The sequence below is a fragment of the Pteropus vampyrus genome, unplaced genomic scaffold (assembly GCF_000151845.1).
Source record: "Pteropus vampyrus isolate Shadow unplaced genomic scaffold, Pvam_2.0 Scaffold165, whole genome shotgun sequence".
NCBI classification, from domain to species: Eukaryota; Metazoa; Chordata; class Mammalia; order Chiroptera; family Pteropodidae; genus Pteropus; species Pteropus vampyrus.
In genome coordinates this window covers 1,503,561-1,521,301 of record NW_011888946.1, presented here as the reverse complement: position 1 = coordinate 1,521,301, position 17,741 = coordinate 1,503,561, and the positions used below count along the sequence as shown (strand labels likewise).

At 32.3% G+C, this 17,741-nt stretch overlaps 1 protein-coding gene and 1 pseudogene across 2 annotated transcripts in view; one reads left to right on the top strand and one right to left on the bottom strand.

The window, feature by feature from the left end:
• Positions 1-17,741, bottom strand: part of CABCOCO1 (ciliary associated calcium binding coiled-coil 1) — a 109,184-nt gene that overhangs the window by 87,344 nt on the left and 4,099 nt on the right. The window contains exons 2-3 of one of the 2 annotated variants that reach the window (XM_011370224.2): positions 10,466-10,569; positions 4,286-4,455 (exon numbers count right to left, since the gene is read on the bottom strand). In XM_011370224.2, coding sequence (XP_011368526.1) covers positions 4,286-4,455; positions 10,466-10,569 — 274 coding nt within the window. The remainder of the gene's footprint in view (positions 1-4,285; positions 4,456-10,465; positions 10,570-17,741) is intronic. The other variant, XM_023536640.1, reaches the window with a different exon arrangement.
• Positions 2,470-2,588, top strand: LOC111745791 (annotated as a pseudogene).

Here is a 17,741-nt window from a genome sequence, read left to right as displayed (position 1 = left end):
TATATATTTAAATTTTGGTACACATGTATATTGCTAGTATAATAAAATACAATTGACTTTTGTGATTTGACCTTATTCCAGCAACCTCGTTAAACTCTTTAGTTCTAGGATTTGTTTTTGATTCTCAATAATTTTTTTTTATATAGACAATCATTTCATTGAGAACAAGGACTGTTTTATTTTCTCTTTTCTTAATTGATTTATTTTTTTACCATATTGCGCTTATTGCTAAGACCTGCAAACCTATGTTGAACAGGAGTGATCAGAGTAGATTCCCTTGACCCTGATCTTACGGACAAATCATTTGGTCTTTCACCACTAAATATGATGGTAGTTTTAGATTTGTTTGTAGGTGTCTTTTATGGAGTTGAGAATTATCACTTCTTTTTTTAGTTTTTTGACATTTAAAAAAATAATGAATGAATGTCATATTTAGTCAAATGCTTTCTCTGCATCTATTTATATAATTGTGTAGTTTTTCTTCTTTAGTCTATTTACATTGATGAGGTTTTCAAATATTGAACCAGAATTGAATTTCTGAGATAAAATCCCAACTAGTCATGTGTATTATTCTTTTTAATTACTGCTTGATTCATTTTGATAATATTTTGTCAAAAATTTTGTTTATGTTCATGAGGAATATTGGTCTGTAGTTTTTTTTTCTCTTCCTTCTCCACCTCTACCTTTTTTCTTTTCACTTTTCCTTCTCCTAGTCCTTTTTCCTCTCCTCCCACTCTCTCTGTCAGGTTTTGGTATGAAGATAAATCTAGCTTCATAAAATAAATTAGAAAGAGGTCTTTCCTCTACTATTTCTGGAAGAAGTTATGTATAATTGGTGATATTTTTTCATTAATGTTTGATAGATTTTTTCAGTGAAAACATCTGGACCTGCAGACATTTTCCCTAGAGGTTTTCAGTAAAAATTCAATCTCTTAGTTACAAGACTATCAGGGTATCTATAACTACTTCATCCTGAGTTTTGTTATTTTGTGTTTTTTGAAGAATTGGTTCATCATTCCCCTTTTTCTAGTTTATATACATAAGTAGTATTCTCTTCATATCCTATTAAGGTATGCAGGGTGTCTAAGCCATATCCCCTTTTTTATACTTGATCGTGATCATCTGTGCCTTCTTTTTCTGGTAGTCAGTTTTGCTTTATCAAGTTTATTCACCTTTTCAAAGATCTAGATTTTGGTTTCACTGACTTTCTGTATTGGTTTCTGGTTTTCGATTTCATTGATTTCTTTTCTTTCTTTCCTGTTTGATTTATGCTTTCTTTTTTTACTGGCTTCCTAAAGTTTAAGCTTAGATTATTAATTTTAAACTTTTTTCCTTTTTAATGTAATTATTTAATGATATAAACTTTCCTTTTATCATTGGCTCAAGTGCACCACACAAATTTCCATGTGTTTTATTTTCATTTTCATTTAGTTAAAAAACTTTAATATTTGTCGAGACTTTCTATTTTGACCCATAGACTATTTAGAATTATGTTGTTTAATATCCAAATATGTGAAGATTTGCTTGACATATTTGCTATTAACTTCTTGTTTAATTCCATTATGGTCAGAGAACATATTTGTATAATTTCAATTATTTTAAATTTAAGGATGTTGTATGACTCAGGATATGTTCCATGCGCATGTGAAAAGAAAAACTATTCTGTTTTGGGGTGGACTGTTCTGTAAATGTCATAACTGACCAATTGATCCAATTGGTTGATGGTGTTTTTCTTTTGCTTTAGCTTGTTTGTGGTTGAATTAGCCTCTCGAATTTATAGGTCTAAGTCTCTTGCCAAATTTGGGAAGGTTTCAACCATTATTTCTTCAAATGGTCGTTCAGCACTGTTCTCTTTCTCCTAGGGGTTCTGATGATATATACATATTAGGACTTTAATCATCTCACAGGCCCCTGAGGTTTTGTTCATGTTTTCTCTGTATTGTTCAGACTGGATATTTTTTCTATCGCTCTGTCCTCAAGTTCACTGATTTATTTCAGTTTTCTCCTCCCTATTCTGCTATTGATTTCACCTAGTGAGATTTTAATTATGATTATTGTATACTTTGGTTCTAAAATTTCCATTTGTTTCTTCTTCATACTTTCTATTTCTTTCCTGACTCCTTATATTTTAACATTTGTTTTAAGAATATTCATATTGTCCATTTAAGCATTTTTAAAATAGCTATTTTGAAGTCTTTGGCATATAATCTCAATATCCATTTCATCTTATTGTTGGCATCTATTATTTTCCATGCAAGTTGAGATTTAGATGGTTCTTTGTCTACCGAGTAATTCTGGCAATGGTGTTGAAAGAACATGTTTAGAGACATGTAATACTCAAAGAGTCTATAAATACTTGTGTCATGAGGCAAAAATAAATAAATAAAAAGCTAAAATCTGTCTTCTTGATGATTTACTAAAAATTCTTTTTTGGAAGATTGTACTTTAACAATTGAAACTACAACAACAGTCTATAGCCATGTCACCCTGAACAAGCCCGATCTTGTTTGATCTTGGAAGCTAAGCAAGGTTGGCCCTGGTTAGTACTTGGATGGGAGACCACGTAGGAAGACCAGGTGCTGTAGGTGTAAAAAATAAAAAATAAGGGATTGTAAGCTGACAAGGTCCTTGCAATCTGTGAAGTCAACCAATGGTTGCCTTGCCTAAAAATAAAAACAAAAAACTACAACAACAGTATCTTATTTATTAGGTCTCAATAATAAAATATGCATCCTTAATTGTAGCATTAGAAAACACTGAATTCTCAAGACTACCTGAGACTTCAGTTTTTGTTTTAGCTTTATACCATGTTTCCTATGTGCAGGACAATTTGAAAACAGTCAGTTAATATCATATAATTTGTTTTCATTATCGGGTATAATTATTTTATCTTCTAGTGTCACAATTATTTATCTTTAGCATAGTATTACATAAAAGCAAAGATGAAATTCTTCCCCTTTCAGAGAAGGTAAATAATAATTTCTTCTCCTCCCATAAGAGAACTACCAATTCTTCCCTTCTAAAGGGTGACTAGGAGCAGGAAGAGTGCACAAGGTTATGAATGGCTTCTCTATAAATCTTGCTAACTCCCTTAAGACTTTCCCTGCATTTGTATAGTTAGAAATTGATACAAAGAACAGACTAGGATTTTTACGACTACAAGGCATCCACGAATTTTGCTAGGATGATGGTGACAGTTCTGTAGGAGAAACAAGGCCTTCTTCTTGCCCAAATGGAAAAAAAAACAAAAACTAAGAAGAAGGAAACAACCAAAGAGAAAAAAAAGAGAAATGACATAAAAGAAACGAAAGAAATAAGAGAAAGAAAGAAAGAAAGAAGGAAGGGAGGGGAAGATGGAAGGATGGGAGAAGGGAGGAAGAGAGTGGGGAAGAAGGAAGGGTGGTAGGGAAGAGGGGGGGGAGGAAGAAAGAAAGAAGTTGCCTCACAACTGACACGAGCACGTCTTTCAATTGAGACACAAACATCTTTACATTTATTGTGACCATGACCATTTGGTTATGCAGTCTGAGGTCCAAATTCCAGTTCTGTCATTTCTAGTTCTGTTCTATGACATTGTTCTCTGTACTGCTTCCTCGCCTTGAAGACAAGGGTTATAGCACCTCCCCTGCAGGATTTGTTCAGAGGTTCAATAATTATTTTAAAGGTTAAACCAAACAGAGTGCCTAGCACAGAGTTGACAATAAATAAATGATAGACTTCCTTCTTTTCTTCTTTCCAAGAAGCAACTCTATTTATTCTTAAATAAATTTATCACATTTAGAATTGCTTCAAGGAAGAATTCTAAATTTCCTATAATAACTAATTTCAATGTTACAAATGAAAAAAGTCACAAAATCTAAGTGTACATACATGAGTAATGTCTACCTAAAAAGGTTTTGAGATTTACCAAAGTACTTTTTCTTGTTAGTCCTTCTGATATATCGCAGTAATACTTACAGGTAAGATAAGACAAAAACAGCTCAAACAATGAAGAAATACCTAAATAAATCTGAACTACTTGACATTTTTGGGATGGATGGCACTGATAAGATTTTTAAATGAAATTAATGTATCTTTGGTAAATCGATTATTAAGAGACCTTTAGTACGGTTAAGTATTATTTGAAGTTTTACAACTTAATGAAGATATGAACTATTTGCTATATCCAGGAAAAAAACATAATTCTCACTGAAGGAATTCCAATAAAATTAAGAACTTTTGCTTAACAATTTAGATGATGAACTAAAATTTTATATTTAAAAAAAGAGATAAATAATGTACTTACTTCTAAGGTTATGAAGTAACATATCTAGTAAAGTCATAAATTTTGAATATTGAATAATAGAAAAATCCATTTCTCTAGCCCACAAAAATCCAGATGTATAATAATCTAGGAGAATGGCTTCTTTTAAACAGGTTTTAAGTTTTTTGAAATTCAAAAACGTTGCCAGTTTTCTGTAACAAAAAGAAACATCCATGTATTAAAATCAGATTAAATACTGAACAGATCCTTTTTTAAATTTTGAAAACAAAAATTTTTCTTGAATAAAAATTCTATAATGCCTATAATCTAAAAGTATCTATAGTTATATCTAAATCCTAAATCCAAAATGACATTCAAAAGAGAAACAGAGAAGAAAAAGAGAAAGAAAGAAAAAGAAAGAGAGAGAGAGAGAGAGAGAGAGAGAGAAAGGGAGGGAGGGAGGGAGGGAGGAAGGAAGGAAGGAAGGAAGGAAGTTAGGAAGGAAGGAAGGAAGGAAGGAAGGAAGGAAGGAAGGAAGGAAGGAAGGAGGAAGGAAGGAGGAAGGAATGAAGGAGGAAGGAAGCAAGCAAGCAAACTCTTTTTGGTCTTCTTCCTCCACTTCCTCTTTATTCTTTTCTAATTCTCCTCCTTCTGGTCTTCTTCCATCTTTGAAGTATATTAACTTTACTAGTATTTTTTTCTCTGAAATTTGATGTTTTTTACACAATTAAGTCTCTTCTTCCTGACAATGTTCTGGAAATAGATTGTTAAATATATTTTTTTAAAGAATTCAATTATGTGTATTTTACTATTTTTTCTATAGCTGTAATTTTTAACGTTCAAAATTCCTTCAAATTGATTTCCTTTTCATTTTATATATTTTTCTCATTACTGTCTTCTATGTCCCATAGTGTTTTCAGCAGTGTTAATTCTCCCTTCAGCTGTTTATAAATTTTAGCTCTGCAAGGTTTTTTCTTTTCTACATTTTACATCATCTTTTATTTCTTATTCTCTCTTCCTTGAGTTTTTATGCCTGTTTTATGCTCTTGTGATCACTGCTTCATAAGTTCTTAAAATTCATAATAAATATCTGATTATATATTTTATCTGCTCATGGCTATACTTTTTCTGGTGTATTTTCTTCACCTATAAATTCTTTTTCCTATTCTTCAATTTTCTTTTCTTGTAATGTCTTTGTATCTATATTCCTTATTTAGTACTCAGACCTGGCCATGTTACAAGTTATTTTCTATGTGAAATAAGCTTGTGTTAATGATTCTAGTTTTCACTTTTTTCAATTAGTGAGTAAAAAGAAAAAAGTAGGATAGGTTCACTGTACTATGACATAAACAATCTATTTCTGGTAAATATGGGAAGTATCTGCTTCACACGTGTACATCCTGGCCCTGCTATTGCAAACAAGGGTTGTTGGAGTGGCATTTCAGGGTTTTCTCCTCATTTAGGAAAATAAGTATATTTTTACCTCATTCTAAGATCTTCAAATATGTATATCCTAGTACTTTCTCCTGCACTTCTGCTTGGTCTATTAGGCTTCTGGCATTCATCCTCACATTTTGTGGTTTGGGCTTTCAGCGTTCTCCTTATTTGGAGATGGAATTGGTATTTCCTTGTCATGTGATTTCTGAGGGCATGTGTGTGTAACAACTTTATACAGACATTTGCAAAAAAGGAAAGCTTTATTAATCATAATACTGATATAAATTATATGATCAGAATAATAAATACAGCAGGATTAAACGAGTCTAGGAACAAATAAAGCATATATTGTGTTAAACTAACTCTCTAACATCCACTTCATCTACAGTGGGATCAGTGTAGACTTCAAACGCTAGAGTGAGTTCAGATTCTTTTAAGCCAGCCATGGTAGTCTCAGCCCCCTTCCCACCATGCCATATAATGCCATGCCATATATGGTATTCTCTACAATAACTACTGTTTATGGTGGGCACTTTCTTAAATTATTCTAATTAATTTATAACTAAGGGTAAGGTTCATTTTCTTCTGTGGAACAAAAATATAATAAAAGAGTAAATAAGTAGGTTTGATTGCTATTGGTAGCCATCTTATAATCGTAAGAAAAATCAGTTCTAAAATTATGCCTCATTTTTTGATGATATTATTGAAGCCTTGAGTTAACCAACCCTGGAGTCAGTCTATTTCTGAATGCCCTGTTATTTGATATTTTACATATACATGTATTTGTGTCTGTATGTGACTTTATTTTTAAGTCAATATGATCAGCTTTTTTGTTACATGTAACTAAAAGCATCCTAAGTGATATATTTTGTCAAGCACATAACTCAAGTGGTGGATGCAGATATGAACAGGCAGACATTCTGGGGGAGGGGAGGTTACCTTACTAGCCATGCATCTTCAATTTGCATTGGCTATCAGTCAGCAATATTTATTTTTCCATGTTTAATGTACAATATCATTTAGTCTTAAGTGAAAGTCAATAAGAAAACTTCTACATTAATGAAAACTTGTAGTATTTTAATGGAATCAATAAATAGGTCAATGGAATAGTTAGGAAGCCCAGAAACAGACCCAATATATATGGGAAGCTGGATTATGACAGAATGGATTTCAAATCATTGTGAGAAAAGTATGAACTCTTCAAAAATGGGGCTGGGAGAACTGGCTGTCCATATAGAAATGCATTAAAGTAAAATCCAGTTGGATTAACTAAAGCAACAACACAAGTTGTTGCATTAAAGTAATGCATTAAAGTAAAATCCAGTTGGATTAACTAAAGCAACAACACAAGTTAGTATTTTATTCTGGAATCACATCCTTTTGACTCCTTAAATTCGGTTACTTGTCACTCCACTGACTGTTGCTGCCTAAAGTTGCTAAGGAAAAGTTTAAGACCTGCCTGATTATTTTCCTCTCTAGATCACTTTCCTTATGTCAGAGATAAGATCATGCATAAAGTTTTTTTAATTAAAATATTAAAATCAAAGCTTTTATTTTATGAAGTTTATTTTTTTTCTGATGCGCTATATTGTATGTATATTCAAACATCTTCTACTTGCTATAATCTGCAGTTTGTCTAAGTTTCCTTAAATTCGTTTTCCACATCACTGGCTTAATTCTCAGCAAGATGGGTTTTATTCTTTAACTTCTTACGTTAGTTCTAAAAGGTTTTTATTTACGTATTTTATCATTTTTTCTTTAATCTCTTGTTTTATGGAATCAATGCCCTCTTTAATCATTGGCTTTTACCTAACATTTTTTTCTGTTTCCAGCAGTCAGTCTTCCTTCTAAGTGTACTCGTCCTCTGCCATCTCCATGCTATTCTTAAAAAATTAAGTATTTTACCTGAATAGTTTTGTATTCTTTACTTTTACTTTTATTTTTTTTCAATGTTTGATTGTATGTGAATGAAGGCAGCTACTTGCCAGAGGATATTTTGGTGAAATTTCTCTGATATCCCTCCACCTTTGCTCTCCCCAATATCGCCTCCACCTCTTCCCCTAGGTACCATGTGAATCTTAACCTTCGGCTTGAACTGCAGAGCTAAATATTTACCATTTCTATTCTTTGCTCAGTCATTTCACCTCAAAGGAGATTAGGCAGGCAGGGATTTTAGCAAGATGCTGCTGTGGTTTGAATGCAGTTTCCATGCCTAACTGGCAAATTTGTAAGCTTTTCCTCCAGGGATAAGAGGAGATAGAACAAGGGAGAGAGGAGAGATGGTCACAGTTGTCATATGAGAAAATGAAGGAAAAGAGAAAGATGCTTAATAGTGACTTAGGAAGTTTTGCTGCAGAGATATCTGATGTAACTATCTCACCAAGAATTTTAGTAAAAATATTACATTATTCTTGCGTGCTCTTGTAATTGGAGTGAATTTCATTTTTTCAAATATGATGACATGCAGAAATAAGCCTTAAGGCAAGAACTGAACAGCTGATGGAGGCCCAGTTATAGAAAGGTTATTAAAAGATCTCTTAGTGTTATTTCTGTGTTTAAGTAGTTATTTTCAGTTTAGTCCCTATCCTCTTTTCAAAAAAGATTTGGGTGGATCCATAAATAAAATCAGGGTTACATTAAAACAGGATAGTACTTAAGAGACCATGAGAAATGTACGCAGACATTTAACTTTACTTGACATGTACACCACAAATGTTTTAATGATACTTTAATTTTTTGTTGGATGCTTTAAATTTTTTATTTAAAAGGTAGGAAAATGTGCTGATTCTTATAATTTATTTAAATAGGTTTATAGCTTTGCAGACTATATGATTTTGGTATACTTCTGTCATCTAGTGACAGGACACCTAAATCATATTTCTGTTATGTTGAAAGGTACATAATTCATTTGTAATAACATTATTTTAAGTGAAAAGTGAATGACTGTAAATATTTCAGGATTACTGTTACAAAAATCATATTTAAAAAACCTCAAGAAAATTACTTTCCAAAGACATGGCTCCTCACTTACCACTGGTGTCATTTATCCAAAATCAGTGTCTTAAAATTTCAGATAAATTAAGGTGAATTCTAATAAGACAGTCTAAAAGGTCAAACTATGTTGAATCTGGTTGTTTCCATACTGCTAACTTCTGGATCACCCTGTGTATCATTTCCTTTGTCCTAGACCTTACCTCTTAAAGATTAAAAATAATTTCTGAATGTAGGTATTTAACAACAAAGAGAACCAATAACTGAAAAAAAATTAAAAAATTGTCACAGAAGGTATGATACATAGCACAAGTTAAGACGTGGTAAGAAATAAGTCTAAAAATCACTTGTTTGCAATACCTTCTATTTAATATTAATTGAACTTAATATAACATCTTTTCTTTAATGTTTAATAAAAATAAGTTGTAAACTATATTAAATATCTATCATTTGCATCATATTATTTTGCCTAGTATTAAACACCTATTTTTTCACTTCAATGACCAACATCATTTGAGATTATCTACTAATGGAAAATAATATTTTACTTAAAGCATAAATAATGGATGATACAAATAAAATATATGCATTTTACTAATCAATTCTGACGCTAAAAGCCATAATTCCTAATGAGCATTCATGTCTACAAAAATGGTAAAATCACCATGAAATACTTGTTTAAAAATTAATGCAATATTTTATTGACTAATACTTTAAAATGCAGATAGTCAGCAGTCCAGCCAAATCAGGATTTCTAGCAGGATTTGCAGGCACTGGGGGCAAAGAGCATCCTGGGAAAAGGCCTGTCAGTGTCATTCACCTGCTCTTAATATGCCTTCCCTTCTTGGATTTCTCTTCCAGCCAGTACATCTGTCATATTTCCTTCACAGTAGTAAATCACCTCTATTCCCTAATATTTGTGAGATCTGCAAATGATAACCACTGACAGAGTCATTTTCTATTTGTCCATTACAGTTCACAATACCCTGTTAACACCTGGAGAACTGGCCTGCAGAAATCTTACACTGGGACATTACAATCCAGAACATCACATCATCTCCACTCTCTACACATTATAGCCAATCAGGCTTCCATTATTAGAGTGAGATGATTTTTAAAATGAGTGATTACTAGAAACACCCGTTAGAAATTTGCATGTTGAATATATCTGACTAGAGTTCTAAGTAAATGATCTGTTATAGAAATCAATGGTCTTATGAATGAGATGTACATATATTAGAATTATTGCCTATAATTTCAGTTATACTCACATTTTTAAGCAAAATGTATGAAATCAGAGTACTTAGTATAGCTTCCTATCCAATAAAAATCATAGGTGGGTGGCTAATATTCTGCATTTCCAAAATAATAAAATGTATTGACTATTAATATTACAGAAAATACAACTTAACTCTTTTCATGATGAGAAGACCTAAAGGTTCTTGTGCATATTGACAGTTCTATGAATGAAAGAGAAAAGCAAAAGGCTGCTTTTAACAATAAATCCCTACTTAACAAGTTGGTTTTAAATGCATTTTTCCCATAAAGAAGACTACTGACAAGTGCAAAAAGTCAGTTGTTTGAGAATTTTTATGTTCTAGAGTTTTGAGAGAGAGAGAGAGAGAGATTGAGAGAGAGAGAGAGAGAGAGAGAGAGAGAGAGTCTGCGTGTGTGTATATACAACATAATATTTAGGAAAAAAGTTTAAAATGTATAATAATATATCATGGTCATTTATAGATAGATGCAGAACTAAAACTGTTCTATACTTGGCTGCAATACTGAAAGTCTTACTTTTGAACTCCATCTATGTCCTCTCTTAGCATTTCAATGATTTGGGCAACTGAAAGAAACTCTGGAGACAGAATCTTTTCATGTTCCTGGAATTCAGCATCTCTCTACCAAAGGAAAAAAAAAAAGTAGAATGAGTTATTTCAATCACAGGTTTTACATATTAATCCCAATGATATCAAAATCTGTTTATACTATAGTCTAGTTGCCAATAGGAAAAAAAAATTGAAAAACAATACCTTTCTTCTGAAAAGTCAAATGGCTAGTCAATCTGTCTTTTGCGTATTTAAAACTGGGTGATGGTTTTCAATTAAAAATGTTTTTGAGTAGGTACATACATGTTCCTCATTAAATCCAGGGCTCAAAAGGAGGCAAAGACATGTAAGAAAGACTTCCTAGCCTCAAGAAGCTTAACATCTAGTGGGAGGCACAAACCAAGGATGACTTTAAAACAGGAAAATAAAATGGTGAGCCATAAAAAAAAATATGGCATTCAGTCTAAAAGAAGGGACGAGGACAGGACAAGGAATGAACTTTTGTGAGACTGGGCATGGATAATGCCAAAGGTGAATGAATCAGCAATACCAAGATGCAGCTAGGTACAAGTTTTATAAATATCAAGTATCACAGTGGTGCTTATTAAGGCACAAGTGGAGGACTAGTGGGAGAAGTCATCAATGAAAAACACTGCAGGAGATCTTAAATAATTTGATAAATATTTATTGAATGATTACAAGATGCAAGATATTGTGTGAGGAACCATAAATATTTTAGATACTAGCTGGTTGAAGAATGACAAGCTGAAGAGTTTGTTCTTAATAATACAGGCAATAAGGAACCTGAAGGAAGGGTAATCTGTAGGAGGGTGAAGGATAGACAGCAGCAGAGAAAGGACACAGAGGAAGAGTTAAATAAAAAGGCTGTAAAAACAGTTCAGGAATGAGACACTAGGCCGCAACAGGTTCTCAGCAGTGAAAAGGGGTCAATGCAACATATTATATATGGGAGACTAAAAGAGACTAGGTAACTAGAAGAAAAGGGTGGCTGGTGATATCCAGGCCTCCAAGAGCACACATACCATCCTTGTGTGAACTAGACTAAGGCATCCTCTCTAGGTGCAGAAGTGCTAAAAGTCTTAGGACTGATTTTTGTGCCCTGTGCCCAAGTGCACCACTTGTGAATAGAGTATATTTTCAGCTCTTGCTCAAGCCTCAGCCGAGTTCTTTTGTTCAGAGTACAATCTGCAAAACCATACATGGTACTCTTGTTACACAAAATAGAAATAGGAGCTTTGGAAGATAATGCTAGTTTTAAGAAGAGATGACGAGTTTAGTTTCAATGGTTGAGTTAATGATGGAATATATCTATCAAGGAAGAAATGTTTAGAGGCTAATTAGAAATGCTAGACTTGGAAAGATCCAATTTAAAGATGCTAGTTTAGGAGTCACTACAAGTGTGAAACTGGCCAAAGTCAGAGCAGGAAGAAAGAGCTGTAAATGGGGATGAGAAAGGAGAAAGAAACAGAGGTAACAGTGGCAGCTCCGCAAAAATAAAGGATTGTGAGTAATTTGGGGAGCAACAGGGCAAATGTTTTCAATTCAACAAATAGTTATGTATCTTTCCATGTGAATGGCCTCCAATAAATAAAAGCAAAGAAATGCTTTGCTATAAATAAGATTATATCTCAAATTTTCTTTATTCTTTTTCCAGACTAGAAAAATCCCAAAGCTAACACTTATTGGTAATGACAATAAGCTTAATGTTTGTATTCAATATTATATTTTTATTTTTAAAAATCTCATTTAGAAATAAAATATGCTACTTCATTAGCTATTTTTTTGCAAACTAGGGTTAGTAAATTAACCTAAACTAGGTCATTCTATTAGATAATAATCTCAATAAGACGAAAATACCTTAGTACTTAATATATAATACCTTGCACCTAGTAGGCACTCAGATACTTGTAATCTAATTAAATGCACTCAGTTTTTAGATAAGACAGCACTTTAGTCCATTATATATATGGCTATATGTTTGTTTAAATGTTTGTTGGATATATATATGTATGTATATGTACATACACATATTATATATCTATGTATATGTTTTATTAGTAGTAGTAAGGTATAATTATTCCTGTACTGTCAATCTCAGTACAGATTGTAAATTCCCTAGGGACAGACTCTCAATCTTTTTACTTATTTTTAGAATTCTGCAGATCCTACTTATGTCAACATAGATTGTTAATAGACTGTCTGAATTCATCTCCATCATATGATGACACTGTTGTGTGATGCAGCATGATGAAAAACAGGACTTGGAGCTGGAAATCTCGTGAGGTTTGACTACTGATTAATTTTGTGACTTACAGCAAAGTCATTTGAACCTAAATTTGGATCCATGTTAAAAAATCATTTTGATATGTTTTAATATGCACAAGATTGCTATCATTGTTAATAATGAATAAAGATATACATGAAAGGCACATTATACAGGCATTCAGATCAATTTTATTAGATTTAAAATTTTTCTGGATAGGAAAAAATAGGTCACACAGGAACTACATGAAAGAGACTATAATAATCTTAATCTTTTGTACAATAACAATTCTAGCTAAGATGCCTAATATTAGTGCTTCATTTTTACTAAAACTTGATAGCTTAAGATAATCATCTTATGGAAAGGTTGCCTCTGGTTTTTTGTTTTCTTTGTTTTAAATTGAATTCCTGAACCTAGTTTAAACTAGAGCTCTTTTTTGTTTGTTTATACACTACCTTGCACTGGAAAGGATATAAGGTGGTTAAAATCTTTAATCGTTCAACACATACATTCTGATTTGTACAAGTTAAAGATACAGTAGAAAATTATGAATAGGCTAATAAAAATGTGGATATGTAACCGGCTTTCTGTGTAAAATTACATCTCTGACCAGGAAAATGTTAGCTAAACTGCACTGTAACTCATTTTACTCCACCACCTGGTGGATTTTAGCAGTTATTCCAGAAGCAATGAAATTGTAAGCCTCATATTATTTGCCAGATTGCTTTCTTCTGATTTTTTAAATCTAATGTCACCTAAATCTTCCACAGTGTATATGTGTCTGTCTTCTAGAATTTAAGCTCTCTGGGGGCATCCATCACTGGTAGTGTCTTAAAGAGTCTTAATACATGTTCATTAAAAGAAGGATACATTTCACTAAAGATGACTAAAGAGGAGTTTCACAGTCATAGAGAACAGAGTGATCTATAATTTCCACACTTTGATAGGCTTTGTTCAAGCCTGAAAATAAATGAACTAAGAAGCAACACTGTGTTGAACCATGTTGGAGCTTGAGGCTAAGGGAAAAAAAAAATCAGTAATACTAATGCTTTATTTAAAACTTTGATCCATTATGGATTTTTTTTACATTAACTTTGATTTTAAAAAATATTACATTAAAATAGAGTTTAACTTGATTATTGAATTTTTTGGCATCCCTTAAAATTTTGCCCTAGGAGAGTACCTCACTCGCCTCACTATAGTCCTGGCCATGCTAAAGAGCCAATTTAAGAAAAAGAAGGAAAAAAAAATAGTTGAAAGAAGGATAAGTAAAAGCAAGAGCTAGTTCTTTAAAAGAATGAATTAAATAGACAAATCTTTGGCAAATGTGATTAAAGAATAAAGAAAAAATAAATGTTGCATTAAATGGAATTACATTTAAAAATTAAAAGAAAATGGGTGATTTCCCAGGGCTATGTAAGTTATCAAATTTGACAAGGGATAAGAGAAAAAAATGTTATCAAATTTGACAAGGGGTAAGAGAAAAAAATGGAACTGATCAAACATGAATTAAACTGGAAGTCTGTTTTAAAAGTCACCATGCCCAATAGTTTTACACGTGAAGTTCTAACAAACAAGAACACAAGAATTCTAAGTCTAATAACTACAAATTGTAGATTATTCACTTTTAAGAAGCCAATATAGTATTTACACAAAAATCTGAATTAGCACAAAAAGAAAATTATAAACCAAAACCATTAATGAATTCAGATGCAAAAATTCTAATTAAAATACTATCTTACAAAATTGAATCCAGCAGTCTACTAAAAGGATAATAAGCTATCATTGAAACCAAATTATATTAATTTCAGAAATGCAAGGTTGGATCACCATGAACAACTCTACCAAACTAAATGATACAAATGATATGATTATATAAATAAATAAGCAGGCATTGCTAGAATTCAGTGGCAAAACTCTCACTAAATTATGAATAGAAAAAGAATAGCTAAACGTGAAAAAATTATTTGCTGAAATATCATATTGAATGGTGAAATAAGTCATTCTCATAAAAACCAGGAACTATAAAGGGATTTTGGCTAGTTACGTAATTTTAGTTCAACACACTACAGAGGTTCTAACTAATAAAATAAGAAAACTAAATATGTGGCTTAAGTATTAGAAATGAGGAAATTAAAAAAAATCTTTACTTGAAGATCACATGGTTGCATACCTAAGAAACCTGACATTGGATTAATATGGTTTTAGCTAATAAGAAATTCGATAAGATGGTTAGATATAACATAAATATATAAAGGCCACTTACTTTTTTCTATATTAGAAATTAATTAGAATTGAAATGGTAAAAACTTGATTAAACTATATTTGGTTATGAATATAATAAGAAAGGTATAGGACCTAAAGAAATTATAAATTATCAAAAGTTTAATAACAAGATTTGATAAAAAAAGGTTTATTGAAAACCTTCAAATTCAAAAAATTAATCACCTCCCACATTACAAATGTAATGCAATGATAATCTCAAATCTGAATTGTATTATTCTGGAACTCTACATAACAATTTTTGTAAGTTCTTATGGAAGCATATATACATACTGGAAAAAAAACAGCGAGAGGGACTTTTCCAAATTAGACAGTAAAGCTAAATATAAAATGGTATGACACTGACACAAAATAGAAAATCTGGTCAGTGGAAAAGAATAAAGAATCCAAAACTGTACAAATGTATATATATTTTTGATACAAAAATATATAAAGATGCGTTCATACAAGTTTATTTATGTGTGTGTGTGTGTGTACATTTGGATTTGCTATTCTGTTCCACTATTTTGTCCATTCTGGTGCCCATTCATGCATACATACAATGTAACAGTGGCAGTAAGCCTATTCTCTATAAGAAGACAGAGGATCGTTTATTTAGTAAATGAAGCTGACCAAATTGATGGTTCATGTCTAGAAGAAAACAAAATTAGATACTCATTTTAAGTATATAAGATACATCTGTCAAACACAGATTTTTAGCTGTGTTAAAACCTAATAGTACATTAAAACTTTAAATATTAGAAAAAAGTTGAAGACTATTTGTGCAATCTGAAAGTGAGGCTGGAGGGAGGAGAAGCCGCAGAGCTTTTAAAATAAGGAAACCCAAAGACCAATAGTAAGAAGACAGACAAGCCCAAATGTTTGTTAATATCTCCACACCTATACCCAGTATTCTCAGAGGTTCTCAGTGTCTGATAAATAATGCTACTGTGGTATATAATGCTACTATATATACTGTATATTTAGGTACTTTAGTACTGTTTTCTTATCTATATTTTAAGCGATATTTTGGTGTCCTCCCCATGTCCCTGCACAAGTTGATCTACACTATGTGCTATGAATGGCTTCAATAAATATCTCTTGAGTGATACTGAAATTACAGAAACCTGATCATTTTGCTGCTCAAGATGAGCCCCAAGTGTTTCTCACTAATTTGCCAATAATGGAATGGGGCTGTTTTCAAGGTCTGTAGGGACCACCCAATGTACAGAGAATTGTCAATGACCTCTTCCTGGACATGTTGAGGATCTCTAAGACAAATGACATTCATCTTTCCATTCAATATTAGTTAAGTGTCCTCCTGTGCTGATAAAGCCTCGAATGCACTGAGTAAATGTCATCTATTAGGAGATACAGTAATACTAAGGGACATTATTCAGAAAAAGCAATTGGGTGGGAAATAATCATTTACATTTTCCTTAAAGTCTCTGACTTAAGTTGAAGTACAGTCCTTTTAATATACTAAATATTAAATACTTAATATACTAAATATACTACCTAAATGATTATATTTCCTAAATAGTATTTTTGAAGACATTAAGTCAGTTTATGAGCAAACTAGTGATAAAAGATTGATGATTAAATTCTAAGTATTCATTTATAAACTCATTTACAAATTCACTTGTAAACTTTCACTTACACATCAATATAAAGCAAATATTTTGAGGTTTATGTCACTTTTCTGTTTTTATGCATTTATACAGATATCTGCTAAAAGTGTAGTCTTACCTTTTAGAGGAAGGCATTTACTCCAATGTTAAAGAATCTGGAATGTTGAATTCAAAAGTTGGCAAGAAGAATTTATGCAATGTCACAGGAAAAATATTTTCCTGGACTTGCATTTCATGTCTGCTTGTTCACAGCATCTCACAGATTTCAGTTTATGATAACTATCTCTCCTGGCATATGTCATACCACCTATGATTTTAATTAGATATCATATTTTATTGAGTGCCTACTATGTGATTGAGGTAATTGGTTGTTTTTATTCTAGGTACTAGCAACAAACAACAAATGGGAAACCTGAGACTATTGGAAGCTTATGCTTTCCACCAGACCTGGCAAGAAAAGTAATATTTCACTACTGCTTGGCTCAGATGACTACATGGTCTACTGGCTAAGTCAATTTGGATACCATATTTATTAGAAATGACACAAGGTACCAGGTCATGGGGGATCAACTCTGGAAAGAATCTAATCTGAGAAGAATCCTTCAGCATTTAAGTGAAAAGCTGTGGCCTTGGGAACAGACTCCGAGAGAGAGGCATTTGCCATCTTTTCGATCTAACTCCTGAACCTTCTCCAGTCAACACAAATGGGTAGCTGGCACACCTTGTCATTATAATGAATGACACAGCTCAGTGGATCAACTGTCCTCTCTGTGAACTAAGGAACTCTGTTCTCATTAGAATGGAAAATGGAGTTCCTACAATGCAGTGTATTAACTGGTTATCTTAGTAACTGAGCACAACTAAGTGAATCCAAGTTTCAATTGGATTTCTTCTGTTTGTTACTAAAAGATTGAGCATATCCTGAACTGTCATAGGGAATACTCGCTCCTCCAAGAAGGTAACAAATGTGCCAACTGACAGTGCGACCATCTAAGGTCTATTAACTAGCTCAGTCATCTGACTTATCTATTATAAAAAAGTGAAATTTTTCCCCCTGGAGCATGGCA